Source organism: Mya arenaria, chromosome 13 (genome assembly GCF_026914265.1).
Source record: "Mya arenaria isolate MELC-2E11 chromosome 13, ASM2691426v1".
In the NCBI taxonomy this organism is placed as follows: domain Eukaryota; kingdom Metazoa; phylum Mollusca; class Bivalvia; order Myida; family Myidae; genus Mya; species Mya arenaria.
In genome coordinates, this window is record NC_069134.1 from 55,245,942 (window position 1) to 55,262,223 (window position 16,282).

The window sequence follows — 16,282 nt, forward strand, 5'->3', positions numbered from 1 at the left end:
CCAAGCATCTGCATTGCTGGTATTTGTTATGCAAATGGATAAAGTGAAGATGGAATTAACTTTGCTGCTGCTTTTGCTGTCTGGCACAGCTTTCGGTAATTGGACGGACTGGCATTTTACAGGTGCGTCAAATTGTTGATTTAACCATTTGATCAACATAATGTTTTGTTATCCGTCTTGTTTATAGCGTATTTATGATACGGTATATAGCGTGCAAACGGGAAATGGTGGTCAAAATTAAAGTACGACTTCTTATTAGGTTGAGTCATATAATATACATGTCAATTAGCCCATCTCACCTGTTTGTCCAGCCTTGTAGATGCCTTTTTCCGTCTGTACTAGAGGGTATTGTCTGTCTTCGGAATCGCCTTCTACAAGCACATGGAAAGTAGTGCTACCAATCCATATTCCATCCTTAGTCACAGTAAGGCTTCCGCTGTAGCTACCCGTTTTTAAACTTTCCGGACACTGTCAATGATATTCCAGGTTTAAGATATGCCTTTTGTAATTTCTTAATGGCAGTGTTTTCTTCGTAACATTAACTATATTGCATATGTCAGTAGAGTTCGAAGTTCATTAAATTCTACATAAGTGCTAAACAATATAATTTCCTGGGTACTGCTACTATTATGCATTTAAAAACATTTCAGTTTATTGTTTTTTGATAAAATAAAGACATGTACATGTACATTAACAATAGAGTAAGATGGTACAAGGAAGGCTGATAAGTAATACTTTTTTAATATAGTCATGTTTGAAATATATAGTAACTCACTCACCATTATGCTTAAAAATACCCTTAGTTTATCTTAAAAAGAGAATGCATGCAATTTACGTCATATTTACAGTGTATATTTCTGTATAAGTCTAAGTAATATTTGACAGAAGATATTAGAACAACTGTACTTATTTGTTTACTTTTAAAGAAAAAAGGAATTCATGTATTGCATTTATTTGTAGAGGTTAACCTTTATCCGCCGTTACGTTGAAATTGTCGGGTTCAAATGTATTCGGCGCTCTAGGAACTAATAATATGCTGATCCTGTGACTGCGGTTCATTGGGTTGATGACATCATTGTAGGCCGTTGCCAAGTCGCAGAAAACGACAAATTTGTGGCCTGGGATAATGCGATTGGGAATAATCGTATCCAGTTTTCTAAATAGTTGAAACTATATATAGGATCTGTGTCCGTTTTTATGAAGATTTGATTTGTTTCATTCGGTACAAGTCATTTTGAGTCATTCAGTACTGGTATCCTTTTTTTACCTTGGACTTGTTTGAGAGGCGGATACCGTTACCTCAAGACCACGCCTACAAGGATTACCATCTATCAAACTGGAGGGGTTATAGGTCGTAACTACAAATACCTTCAATTTTTACGAATGCCACAAATGTCCAAAAATAATCTGATTTCTAGCTTTAAAAATTGCTTAAATTAATTTTGTAAAAATGTCGCAAACAGAAGATAAAAATACATTAATATAAATTAATTTAAAACTAATTATCTTAAGCTTATTAATGTGCATATTAAACGCGTTTGCTCTTTGTGTATGCTATCCGCCTACCTAACATGTACTGTATATTTTTTAAGTCCTCCAAAAGCGGACAGGGCTTTAGTTAATAAATATATATAAGCTGATTATTTAACCCATTTTACGAAGAAATAGTGAACGTTTTTAGCCATATTTTAGTAAAATTCTTTGTTGTTAAAGGTCATTTTCTAATTGCATCTCATCTCAATCTTATTGGCAAATGAACACCTTGCGACTACTGACAAAATCCGACAGCATACGCATGTAACAATGGCTAATGACACTAATATCAAACGGACTCGAAGTGCATTATATGCATACCAATAGGTTTATGCGGCCTCTACCGACCAGGTCAGGCAAACCAGCCAACACACTATCAACAAGCCTCCACCTTTAATACAGTACATATATAATATAAACGGGATTATTACATTTCCCTTTTTCCAATAGATCTGAGTTGATCTCTGTTATTAATAAAGAAATGAAAAAAAGTTAGCCTAGTACATGCGAATTAATTTTTGTTATTATATTATGATTTTGATTTTTAGTATTTCGAACATATAATCAAATAAAATTTGCCTATTGATAAGATAAATAAGATAATATCATATTTATTTCGAGCCGGCTAGATAGCAACTATACACCATATGTATGTGTTAGCTTTTGATTGAAATTCCGGTACAATACAACAATATGATACAACACATTTGTGAAATCTATATTGGTCATGTGAATGAAATTAATATATATATATAGAAGAAGTAAACTTATGTATTTTAAATAGTAGGTTCACAGATAAACAGTTTAAACATTGAGTACAAATATTGCATACAGGAGATTAAATGTGCAAACTACCATGGCGTTAACGATATGTTTCAATGAGAAATGAGAAAATCTTATAACAAAATATTTATCACCCAAAGGCAAAACACAACAAAAGGCCTTATCAAAAGATGGTAAGATAATATTTCTAACATACTACGCAAGGTTTGCAACTGTTACAGTCATTGTCAGAATGAGTCTTGATGGCAATGTACAAATAAAGCATAAGTGATTGGCAACATAAACGTAAAAAGAAAAACCTATGACTGACAAACAATAACCTGATTTTATAACTTCCATAGCGCTTTCAAACAAATGAATCTAATAAGAGAAAAAAATAAAACTCGACTTTACCGTACTTTTTGTTACCTCCATTATCGTTCAGTTAAACAGCAGACTGATTTATAGCATCAACGGTTATATACGCGCATGCGTTACCAATACGGCTGTCACTTGCGTAGGCGACGGCTTGATTGATTTATTTGTATGTGATGAGTTGAGTAATGTTGGGGAATAAGTTGATCCGTTTATGGTAAATAAAATTCTCGATTGTTTCATAGGCAAAGTTTGCTCTTATGTGACTTAGGTTTTTAATATTTGTTAGAACTGTGTGTTTAGACAAGTGTTAAGTTGAATACTAGTCCACAGTGAACTCCCTTTTTGCTGTCCGTTTAAAAGCAGCAGCCCCAACATATAATAACATTTTATGTTTGTGAAGTCTGTTATGAAATACTCGTCGGTGTTTGCCTCTTGTTTAGTGTCTATTAGGACTGAACCCAGATATATGTTTCAATAATTGTTTGTGCCCCTGTAGTTTATATGTTTATTTTAAAGCAGAAAACTAAAATGGGTCATTAATGTAACGGTACATGCGAAAAAGATCAAAACCAATCCGATTATGCACTTATTTATATTTAAAGGAAAGTTGTTGATATGGAAACTAAGCCAGATATCTACGCAGGATCACGTTCTTCTTCAATGTTTACTTTCTGAGAAGGCCGTAACTGATGTTTGCAAAACTCGTGGCCCTATCCCATTGCATGCTTGATCAAAAATGTCGGTTTAAATAATGGTTAAAACTAGCATTGATATTCTCAATGTTTCAATATTCAATATTTGGACGTAATGGTTGCACATCTTGTTTTTGTTTGAAAACCTCTTCGTACTAATAAAAATGCAATAAACTTTCTCTATGTCTTAGTATATTTTTTTTGGTGAAGTCAACATTTGTATCCTAAATATATTTTCTTGTCTTATAAATCGCTGTATTTTGGAACAAATTCTTGGTTTCAATAACCGTTCGCAATGATATAAAGAAAGACAGTGTAAAAATAATATGATATTTTTTTAATACCATATAGTAACATTATCATTATGTTATAAAAAAAATAATAATATCAGTATAAATATACTACGCTGACTATTTCTATTTTGCTGATTCAGTGTGTGTATACAACGTGATAAATTGCGTCATAAATACTACATAGGAAAGTAATATCTTGCTTCGAATGAAGTCTTTAAACAAAGATAACTTCACTTTTTTTTAAATGAAACATAGCGCAGTATATTCCGCTTACGGAGCCCGGCCTTTATTCTTTTACCAGATATTCATTCAGACTTTAGTTTCTTAAACACTTCGACAAACCTTTTCACAAAACGACCGTCTGACGGAGGTAGCGCTGACAAAACTTTATTTTGGAAACAGTGTTTTATAAAACTAATCACCTTAAAAAACCGGGTAACAAAAAAGGCGGGGTTCCTTTAACGGCATAGACTGCCCGTAGCATATATGACGTAATTTATCACGTGGAATACACACACTGTGATTGCATCCTTACATGCTTTTTAGACGTTTGATAATTCGAACAATCAAACAGTTCCACGATATTTATCATAACGATATTTCTGTAAAATCAAAACAATAATTATATTCGACATCGTCCATATCTAATTTACACAAAAATAGCACAACAGTCAATGTGGTTTAAAGTTGAATATGAAGTCATAGCCCAGAACAAGCTTTTTTGTATTGAACGTTAATAACTGCAGGATCTAGGTTTCCAAAAAACAGCTTAGGGCACGCTCCGGAAAATTATAGGTTTAAAAAGGAAACCGTACGTACTAAATCTTCAAAAGAAATGTAGACAATGTTTTTTTTTTAAATTATTTGGAATAATTTAAAAGACGCCAGTTAATGTTTATTATCATCACATTACATGCATGGTGACAGTGACTACTTTACGACCGTGTACGTAACTGCTGTATAGAGTTTGCCCTTGAATGTCAGACAAGTTTGCTCGGTTTTCGCGGTAAAAGCCTAACAATCCCCATTGGATTGAGATATTGTCACCATCAGCGTATAACACGAGTGGTAACTACATTTCTACATTATAAGTAACTGCTATGTAGAGCATGCCATTTTGTATCTTGTTCCACTATGTTGCCTCAGTAACTGCCAATGGATCCAATTGTTGATTGGAAATCAGAATGACATTCATGCATACATACAGCAACACAGTTCCACTCAGCATTATTAAGATAGTGTTATCAATACATATTTTACCTAATAATAAACGTATAAAATAACTTATTTCATAACAAATGATCTTATAAATTGTTCTATAAACAATTAATTACTTCCCTTTTATTTCAAACACCATTATCAATATCAATTCACTGTCAAACCCTTTTACTGTCAACGCATTTATATTAGTGTTCAAGTTCAATTTATCAAGGCAAAATGGTTTTGCAAATTATACTGGTAAACTACATAATAAGTTGTTATCTGTAAAGATTACATTGAAGCATCGAGCGGATTAACTCATAGGAAATTATTGTGTCTCACGTTTGTTTACTATTAATAACTATTTTAGTATGAATACAGAGCATAATCGGATTGGTTTGATGTTTTAACCATTTGTTAGTTTAGATGAGAAAGCAGTTTCAAGAAATAACAATGTGTTATGAACATAACCCGCTAAGCTTCAACAGCCCGTCGGTACATAGTTTACAACATAATACGAATCTTTCCAAGAATACCGGAAAAAAATCATTCTTATATAAAAACAAAATATCCTTCTGGGAACTGACGGTAAAAATAGGAAGAAACAGTAAGACCTTGTGCATATTATTCGAATAAACGCGTGTCATAATAAGCTAATCGTATTACAATTAAGAGATTAAGCTTAAACATCTGTTCATTGTTCTGACATTCTCTGCAATATGTTTATTATTTCCCCTTTGATAAAGCTCAACTACTCCATAAATGCCAAATAACTACGTTGAATATTTTTTTAGTTGAGTTTCGATGCTTAAGTTTCCAGCTTAATTGTTTAAACTCATGATGTTGAGGAACTTTAAGACAATGCCAAGTGTTCGTGAAATAGCATATCATATTTCATAGTAAACACGCCTTTACAAACATAGTGAGGAATTTCCGTATGTATGAAAAATAAAAAAAAAATATAATACTATGTTAGATTATTAGTAAAACATAAAAACATTTTACAATTACTAAATATAAAGCCCATTGTGAACTTTCCAGTGACAGCAGTGTAAATGTGTGACTCTCGTCTTTCATCTTTTCTAAAACATATTTGGTACTTGTATATATATGTTTCAGTTAGTTTTGTTACTGTGTTTTCTTGATGCATGTTTGGTGGGGCGCTATACACCCAACCCTCATGTTTGTTTTATATGAATACATTTTATGAAAAAAGTGAGGAATTTTCGACTCTAGTGCCATACAAATAGACTTAATATAACGACGCGATCTATTAAACAGTTGAAAGGTAGAAAATCGACTCCTGCCTTAATATTGACAGTTTCGGGAGAAAATGCGAACGGGGAAATCTATGACTATGGAAGGTTTGTTGGTTGTTAGTGGTATACTCATATATATTGTGATTTTGAAAATATACAAGACTGGACCAAAAGATGAGAATATTGTACAAGTGATAAGATCCTACAAAATGTCATGGCTGATAGCCTAGACACAAAGTTGGAATTTTAGCACATCAAGCATCAGCACATACGGTGCTGTGACACAATATTAAAGACGTGCTATATGCAACGTTAATTTTTCACTTAATGACTTAACCTGCGTATTCAATTTGGCATCTTTTTCAAATGAAACGGAAATTTATGTTCTTTTTTATAAGCAATAATATACGGTTTACCTTGGACACTGCAAAGTTACTGCATTTATACTATAAATGATTTATTTTAAATTGACAAATCTGAAATATGCAACCATAATAAACATCTGCCTTATTTAAAGCAGCGTGATTTTGCTAGTCATCGATCGAAATGCTTTTCCTTTTAATAGCTACATGCGTAAAAGATTCCGCCATTTGAGTAGATCTACTCATCCCTTTTTCCCTCATTTCCTCAAGGTGTTTCATATGTTTGCAAAACAGTTTTATATAGCCGCAGTTTCTTTACTTATGCATGTACAATTAGGTTGTGTTTGTTGTTTTAATATTATACCATTCATGTTGAATTGGATTTAGCATGTTGTATGATACATATATATTATTCTTTAATATTTTTCTCAGATAAAATATATTTTTTCATGGCAGCATCATTTGAATTGGACGAAGCAAGAAACACATTAACACTTAAGGGATTTTTTTCATATTCATATGTTTCTCTAAATCTTCTAGCAATTTTTTGAGAGTTGGGAACCTTATTGTTAGAAATGACGACGAAAAACAAACGCTAATATTATTCTAAAACTGTAATTAAGATTTAAAAATAATAAGCAGTAAACGCTGTTTAAACAAGCAAAGAAGAATTTAGAGTTTTTACCATAACGACTCTCAAAATATGAGTAGTATTAAACACAACAAAGCAGTATTATTTAGCACTTTATATTACTCATTGTGTAGGAGGTGTCAGTTATACGTCGTGTTCGTTTGCAGATGCAGCTGTGCACAAGACGTTGGTAGACAAAAATGACCACTTCAGGGTCAGCATGACGACGGCGCCGGGCCCGACGAAGAGGAGGTCTTTTGTATGGTTATTAATCATTCATATTGGTATGCTGTTTATTAAGTATAAAACGAATCGGATATATCGTTGTTATGACGGCATGTCACAACAACGATATATGTTGTAATAATACATTCACACAGTTTTAGTGACTATCGTTTCATACGTCATGATGTATTTTATTATTTATCTGATTTCTTATCTTGTATATTGTGACGTTAAGCAAAACGCAATATAATATTATGATATGTTATATGTTTATACCACACAGTTAAGGAAACAGATTCTCTTCGATGTTTCAGATGAGTTTTAAATCCATAACTACCTAGGATGGGTATGTATGTGTATGTGAAACAATTTGTTTCAGTGAACTATTTTGAAGGGTATGATGCTGTGACTCCCTCTTTGAAAAGGCTACCATCTCACACTACTTAAGAAACATCGTCTCGTGACCATATTCATCTTTAGTCGGAGGCTTAAAAAATATATATATCTGTTATGATTTAATATTCATTGCAGTAAAAAGCAATATACAAATATTGTATTCAACTACTTTGCGCTTCATACATTCATATGTTCCTGATACTGTGTTACTTTTTTACTTAATGTTAACCTCATGGTTCATATCTAAATAGTTAACAAATTTGACAATTTTAGCAGATTCTTCCGTTGATGCTATTCAACAAATGTATGTCTTTGAGAGCATGAAGAATATAAAGCAAGGATAGTCTTGCTTAAAAGGCAGATTGAAGATGATTGGCAAATATTCGACATAAACAGTTTTATATATGTTTGACATCATCATCATCATCATTATCATCATCATCATAATCATCATCATCGAAATCATCATCATCAAAATCATCCATATCATTATTATCACCATCATCATCATCATCATCATCGTCATCATCATGTAGCGCGGCACAATCTGCTATTTTTATAAAATTCCACGTTATCTTAGTACGCGGAATTACCTAATTTGTTCAAATTGTCGGACTGTCTTTCCTTTATGACATGTCAATTTATTAATCATTCATTCAATTCGTTTTCACAACCAGTTCTCGGGAATGGTTCAAGTTCCCTGGCCGAGTACAAATATATGTTGTTATATTTATGCAGGTTAACTCGCACTTAACAATTAATATGGATGATGTTATGTTTATGTAACGGAAGTTAACACATAATAGCAAAAACTTATGTAAGCTATGTCTGTTCAATGCATTTACTCGTATAAGCCAAATCATATCATAAATGTTGTTATGTGTATGCTGAGGAGATTAAATCGTATTTACCAATTATTATTGATGATGTAGGGTAGTTGAGTTAACACGTACAAGCCATTTGTATGGATGGTGTTATGTGAGTTCCATGGAGATATACTCGTATGATATGTATTGTTTTAGAGACCTCGTTTAGATTACATAGTTTTGCCGAACATTTGTATATCACTATCCGCATATATATCCAAGCATCTCCGTCACATTTACAATCATAGCTAAAGTTGTTTAATATGTTAACTAGATAAAAGTGGACTGTTTGTAAATTCAAAAACGATTGAAAAAAACTTGGACGATTTCCTTTGTGTATTTATTGACAGCAATAAAATAAATATATAATAAACATACCATCACCTTTTCATAATATTTTCAATTCTTTACATTGGTGGATTTTTAAAATAATTTAAATTGGTATCAATACATTATAGTTTTTATCAATTGTGTTCCTTTCTTTACTGGATTTGAATATTGTAACAAAACATCTCAGATTGTTAAATCTGTTTGTTGAACCTATACCTGAAATAAGAACAAAATACAATGGAACAGCGTTAAGGAGAGGTAGTTTATAATAGAACACTATCAATACCTTGATCAAGGAGATTTTTAACCAAATCGGTATATAAAAATCAGTTTATTGAAACAACTTTATAGATGTTAAATTTATCACCATATAAGTATATTGAAACAATTTTGGTTTATCTTTGATTTAGATCTGCATTAGTAATCGACACACTGTCTCGTATTCATATGACTTTGCTCTTAAACATGTATGAGTTTTATCTACTTACACTTCACTATCCAATCTTAGTCTTACACCACTTCTGAAAAGACAAATATTGTGTTTGTGTTTAACTTCCAGGCTTTATCTGCATTCTTTAGACAGTGTACTAGTTATCATATTCATGGATAAAGTTGCTCATTCTTAGTGTTGGACAACAGTTTGAAAGTGGAAATAATACTAAATGGTCATTTGAGTATCCATTAGTAACATTTTCCACTTTTGACAGTACCATTAAACCACTATATAAACCATTAAAATATTGGCATCCAGCTCACCATGGGCATCCACATCCGGTCGTTTCCCCCCACGCAGCCACATTCTATTCCGCACACGTCACAAATGTTTGAGTTCTTCGCTTTCAGAGGAGCGTAAAACACTGTCATCTGGTTACCTGCAAAATAGGACAATATGATTGACCAATGTCGTTACATTATTACATAAACATATTCTTTAATGAATGCATTATTTTTGTCCATGATATTTTTTAATAATGATTCAATTTTCAATACACTGTAGTTTTTTCATTGCATTAACTCCCCAGTAAATTGAGTTACAGACCATTCCAAGGTGGTACCTTACAATCATTGATAAACACACCTAGTTTTTATATAGTAAAAATGCACTGTCTTTGTTGTGGAGTTTCATGCTGTTCCATGCATCTTGTTTGAGATCATTTATCGTTTACCCTGTACGGTTTATGTCTAAATGTTTGGCTACTGAGCTGTTTCTGTAGTTGTTCATATAACTATTGAAACAATTGTTTTTTACTGTTCTCAAAAGGTTTGGTTCGTGTCGTTTTGTTTATCTAACCAAACCCAAATGAATAGATATTTAACTAAAATGTAAGCATAAACCGAGCAAAACTGGTTTAGCTGAATACGCGAATTCATATTGTACAAATATCCTCTAAATTACTGCTGGAAACTAGATAAAATTCCTTTGTTTCACAATTGAACAGCATATTTTGTTTGAAAACGCAAGGTTCATCATCTTTTTTACAAAACCAAAATTATTTGTTAAGACACCATTTACATACTTAAATCGAGTAATATATAGAAGTTCCTAACGAGAAGAATATACCGATATGCAGCATGCCTTTACTTATCACCTTCACCGAATTTAATACGTGCTCCTCAACCATGTTAATTTAAGAATTGCAACTAACCTTCGCTCCCCACCTACACAATAACGAACAAGTGTTCCTTACCAATGTTAAATAGAATAATAGTTCTCACATTCCATGCACATTACTTTGCTAACCACCTACACCGTATTAAATGAATTGCTCCTTACCAATATTATTAAGTACCATGCGCCTGTATTTGTTTTTAACCGACACGTATTAAGCACTTGTTTGACAAACACACAAGTAACAACGATATAAGTACAAAAAACTTGCTTGGTTCGTAGTATTCGTACACTGTGCATGGAACCGGCTTCACTGAGGCAACCATGGTGTCTCGGACCATGCTTATGTCCACACATACCTTCGCTTCGGTAACCTATAGTATTGCAATGACGAATAGCAACGATAACAACTGAACTATATTATAATTATAGGAATGAGTTCATATAAAAATTACAATGAAACATTACCAAATTATCAAAAAGGCTGTTTAGATCCCAAACGACATAAACCTAATCTTAAGAAAATAACACATCATACGAAAACACAACTAACTAAACCAACATGCATCAACATTTTTACAAGAACACGAGTCTATTGGGGGGATTAGTTTGTATAACAATAGTATGAAACAAACTATAAGGATACGAAAAAGAACAATATAATGTTTATGTAAGAATGGTGAAGTTGTTTTTTTAATCTCATTCGAATGAAAATACCACTTCATGCAATATGAAACAAATTTTACCTGATCAAAATACAAAACAACTTTTTTCTCTTGAATTTCGGTCCGCATAAGAAGCTCATGTCCAGATATTCCGTATCTAAATGCATTGAATCCTGACGGAATTCCTATCTCAGCTACAACCATGCCACTAATGTCTTTTTCCAACCAACTGTAATGTGACAAAATGGAAGTTTCTGTCTAATGTGTATGCAATACAATCGGAGAGATCGTGCCAAAACCAATCCGTAAGTGATTTAAAAATTGACATGTTACAAGTCACAAATTTTATCATCATATTAACGAATTCTACTGGTAAGTAAGTCCTTGTTCGGCCACCTAACTTTAGACTTCTTAATCGCCTGTTAAACAGAAAGAACCTCCCACTTGCGCCATTAGCAAAAATGTAAACGTTGCTCTAGAATGACGTTCTTCTTTCTGTTTGTTTGTTTTCTTGCTCGATGCACTAAATGGCTACTTAAATGTGCCTTTTCAGACCGACCACAATATAATGAAATTTCACAAATGCAAAGTTTATATCACTTCAGATGAATAACAAACCCTTGTAATTAACAACATAAATGATACACCAATCATTATCGCCGTTTTAACTTGTAGTCGTTTCATGTATGTGTATCTTTGATATAGCTTACCTAACACAAGAACGAACTGTAAAACCATTAACGGACTCTTTTATAACATCAACCTCCAGACGGAGATCTTGGTCTTCAAGGTCCATGAATATATTGTAGAACAAGGATACCTAAAAACCAGAAAATTGCGTTAAATGTCTAAAATGCCTGTGAAACAAACCATTAACTATAAAAGAGGAAAACTGCATACAGTGTTTGAATTGGAAGTCCTTTTATTATCTTGCATTATTTTGGTCAAAGTATAATCATAATCTCCAACTACAAAGTGGTAGGGGATATACTGGATTCCAATAGTGCCTCATTCTTAGCTGTGTAGCTAGAGTAATAGATAGGTAGTCAGACAGAATGAATACTTTCCACGGTGTTATAGCTCTTAACTGCTATCAATATACTTTAAAATAAGATCCCTTTCCAAAACCCATATCCAGATCTTAATGAAACCTGACATGAGCGATGTATGTCAAGCATAGTTCTGCATTGCGTAAGCAGGATATTTTGTTCACGCTGTTAATGTTTTATGTGTTGTTGCTTTTCAACCATGACTGTCTATATACATAACTATGCGCGCATCAGCCCCATAATCCCGTATATTAAGTTGTAAGCCATCGACAGGGTTCACATGAATCTTTGACCAATAGCATGGTGATTTAGCCTTTCATATTATTAAATTTAAGTATACACTTATACGGATTCATTTGAGCGCTTCATCTTAACAAAACCCTGGTCTTTTTGGTCAAACTTAAAAAGTAGAAGTGATCGATATCAAGCTAAGTAGTACATATGATTTAGCCTAATTATAAAAAACGTACGTGTTAAACAATGATTAACATATATGCCTACCGTAATAATGGCTTTCGATTCCCCTAGTGCATGCACGGAAATTTCGCTGGTATCTGTCGAAAGCTGTAAACATTGAAAATATGGAAACTCGGTTACAATTTTAAAACACTACTGTCAATTCATTTTGATCTACTTGTGTAATGGGAGTTATAGAGGACGAGCATAGTTGGAATTAGATTAGGCAAATATACTGTTTACAGTATTGTTATGTGTGTTTAAATTCAATGAGACTCTTATTGATTTCAAACCTTTCAAATTGACACTGTTGAAGTCTTTGCTAGCATAACTAGCAACGTTACATTTGGACATTGTTTTTAAGAAATTATACTTTATAACAATGATATAATTTTAAGTGTCATATGGTCGATACCTTATGTACAATTTAATTGCCACACTTATTAATGCCAAAGTTATTGTACTTGAAAGGCAAATGAACGATACATATTTTCAAATATAATTGAAACTCTTATAAAAACCCAAATTATTACGATGGCTTATTTATACACTCTAATTCCACAGAAAGAAAGTGCCACCTTCAAACGTTAATTAAAAGCTTAAATGAGATGTCGACGGCTTGGAGGCTGAGGCACAGTTATCTCGTTGTTTATGTCCACATATAAAGTCGACAACAGTTTATTACAAAAAGGAATGGTTACGTACATCCACTGTCTGCAACACCATTGCATTTTCCGACGTTATTCGGAATTTCCGTTTATGATGACGGTCGTCCATGTATGATATCCAGATAGTCATGTCAGCAGGCGGTGACTTCATCAGTGCCCCAAATGCAGCGAGGGCCTCTAGTCCAATCATTGTATCCTATGAGTAAACAACACGGGTTATTTAAATGAGACATTGTCACATTGAACTCAGATCAACCGTTGGTATTGTTGATGCGATGCTTCTTGGGGAAACGCTCGATATACGCATGGGCTCTTTATAACTTATATTTGTAAATCCTTTTAACTACACTTATATTTAACTGATTAGATAATGTCATTGTAATTACACTATTTATCAATAGGAAGTATAATAAAAGCGTTAAGTTGCATTATGATACTGCCTCCTTTGTTTGCATTCATATTGATTGTGATGGTTACTGTAAGGTGCATTTTCAAAGCCCAATCGTTGTCGATTTTCTGTTTTTAATACGCCAAAAGCTGTATTCCTACCTGGGTAGAAATAAATCCACCGTACGGACTACGTTGACCAATCAGCCATTTGTTGACTCGTGCTCCGTCAACCCTGTCACCGGAAACTGACATTGAGAGTAGCGCGTATGCTGTCATTTCAATAGACACTGCCGTTGTAGAAGGCCCGTAGTGGTATTTTGAGGGGACAGGCGCCGTCTCTTGCCAGTAGAGCATGTCTGATTGACATCAATTAATACGAGTCAATTTATATAGTTGTTATTTATTAATTGTTTACACTATTGACGTATATCAGCAAGAAACTTGAATTGGGCAAACATTATCAAAGAAAATATAACAAGGAAGCTTACCATTCTATCTTAATGTTACATGTTGTGTGTTGCCGTTTCGGATAGAAAAATCCGACCCGATGGCACCTGCGTTGCCAGGTAACAAGGCTTGGAGAGTTACCGGCAACGCAGCCCGAGGGTCAGAATTTTCTATCTGGAAGGATCACATATTATATAGATTTTTCTAGCATACATTTTATGTGAAAACATACATAGAAAAGTGCATTTTTGAAATGCCTATCCGGTGTTCTAGAATATCATGTTCATTACATTTTATATATGAATTATTACGACACGGTTTTTCTTCTTTCTAAAATTAAAATAAGTTTTACCTCCTGCAGTCTTTGCATTACTCTTTAAAAGCAATAATGCGTCGGAAGCTAATTTAGATTCTCCCAGTCCAAGTGCATAGGTTGTAATGGCGAGCGAGTAAACGGATGTAATGTTATCTAAGTTCTGTTCAAGAAATCTCATGCCACTTTTTATGCCTGCTTCTAGTTTACTTTCTTGATCAGCACTAAACTGTAAATAAACAATCATAGTGTACATGTATGTGATATTTTGCTATACACACACTTATAGTTTGAACAGTTATTTTCGTGTCTTTACTCATTCTCTTGGATGAGTCTAAAGCTTCGGGGTTCGGACTGTAGAATTAATTATTGTTCTGATTTTGTCTGGTTCCTTTGCCTTAAACTTTATTAGCTGACGCTTATACAGACATACTTTCCAATGGCATCGCTTAACCTAAACAGGAATTGTTTGATGATATACTTGCTAATGCATATTACATGATTGTATTAAGATTTTTTTAGCTATCCATGGCTATACATTCCACTGTGGCCAACAGATTATTTCCTATTTTTTTTTGTAAAATACATGTACCATAAATATGTACCTTGATTGTTTTGCTTCCTGCGTGCTTAGCTTCCAACAGAGCGATCAATACGTATGCAGTCATTCTTTCTACCGTTCCGACTGATCCGCCCTAAAATCAGAAGTTTCTAGGGACATGGCCACTGACAATGCAACAGGGTAAGTTTATACGTTTTTATTTCTTTCGTTACGTCAGCCATTTGCATGTGTTTTAAGTCTACGTTGGTTTTTCTACGTTTTGTTCAATTTGGAAAATAAACAACAACAACATTGACTAAACAGTTAAAAGGTAAACCTGCATGTAGCGACTATTAACATGTCCACGCTCCGGAAAACTTCCGTCTTTGTTCTGGATAGAAAGAAGATACGCGCTTGGTAACGTTATAACGCGTTCATCGACGTCAACGTAAAATGTCCCCTTTGAGAAAACTTTTAGAACAAATGATGTTAACCTGAAAAGAAAAAAACACAATGACATTTCGTTTCGAAAGAATTAAAATAAAGTAAGGCATACAAAGAATTTAATTATATCACAAAAATTGAATACCTATTCAATAATATCTCTGCAAGTTCAAAAACAATAGCAAATAAAGTACTATATAGGAAGTTTTGTTCTTTCTTGACAATTGTTTAAAGGGACATATTTAAGATTTAGGATTATGTATATAATCAACATATACCATGAACTCCCAGATCCGGACCCGCCCCAAGCACTGAAAGACCAATCCGAGTGTCTGTAACCCATCTGGCGCTGTATTCCTGAGGAAAAGACGTCAAATGTCCTTCTTAACAAGATATACGATCACTTAATTTAATAGTATTTTACACAATAAAGAATAATAACTTCATAAAAAGGTGCTTAAGGAATAAGTATACTCTAATTTTCTGATTTTCGTGTGAATCCATTTTTCTCATTTTAAATGTAGTAAAAATTGCTATATTGCTATTAATATTTACCAATTCCAATAAAATTTTCTGCCAGTTTCTCAAGGCTAGCGTCCAACCGGTCGACAGCAGTTAAGTATCCCATAACAAATACAGACGGGGCTGTAGATATCATATTTTGCTCTCCGCAGCCATACGGATGTCTAACAAGCCTATCTAGGTTGTCGATTGTAGGCCCCATAACATCACCTTAGATACATATGAGATATGTCCGTAATAATTACCAAAAT

At 33.4% G+C, this 16,282-nt stretch overlaps 1 protein-coding gene across 1 annotated transcript in view; it reads right to left on the reverse strand.

Moving 5' to 3' along the window:
• Positions 1-285: 285 nt before the first annotated feature.
• The window catches only part of LOC128215392 (alpha-1-inhibitor 3-like), a 29,044-nt gene continuing 13,047 nt past the window's right edge, over positions 286-16,282 (reverse strand). The window contains exons 19-31 of the mRNA XM_052922079.1: positions 16,065-16,241; positions 15,788-15,866; positions 15,403-15,559; positions 15,130-15,219; positions 14,564-14,753; positions 13,924-14,120; positions 13,412-13,570; positions 12,752-12,814; positions 11,912-12,021; positions 11,283-11,430; positions 10,808-10,910; positions 9,684-9,799; positions 286-468 (exon numbers count right to left, since the gene is read on the reverse strand). Of these exons, the coding sequence (XP_052778039.1) occupies positions 286-468; positions 9,684-9,799; positions 10,808-10,910; positions 11,283-11,430; positions 11,912-12,021; positions 12,752-12,814; positions 13,412-13,570; positions 13,924-14,120; positions 14,564-14,753; positions 15,130-15,219; positions 15,403-15,559; positions 15,788-15,866; positions 16,065-16,241 (1,772 nt within the window). The remainder of the gene's footprint in view (positions 469-9,683; positions 9,800-10,807; positions 10,911-11,282; positions 11,431-11,911; positions 12,022-12,751; positions 12,815-13,411; positions 13,571-13,923; positions 14,121-14,563; positions 14,754-15,129; positions 15,220-15,402; positions 15,560-15,787; positions 15,867-16,064; positions 16,242-16,282) is intronic.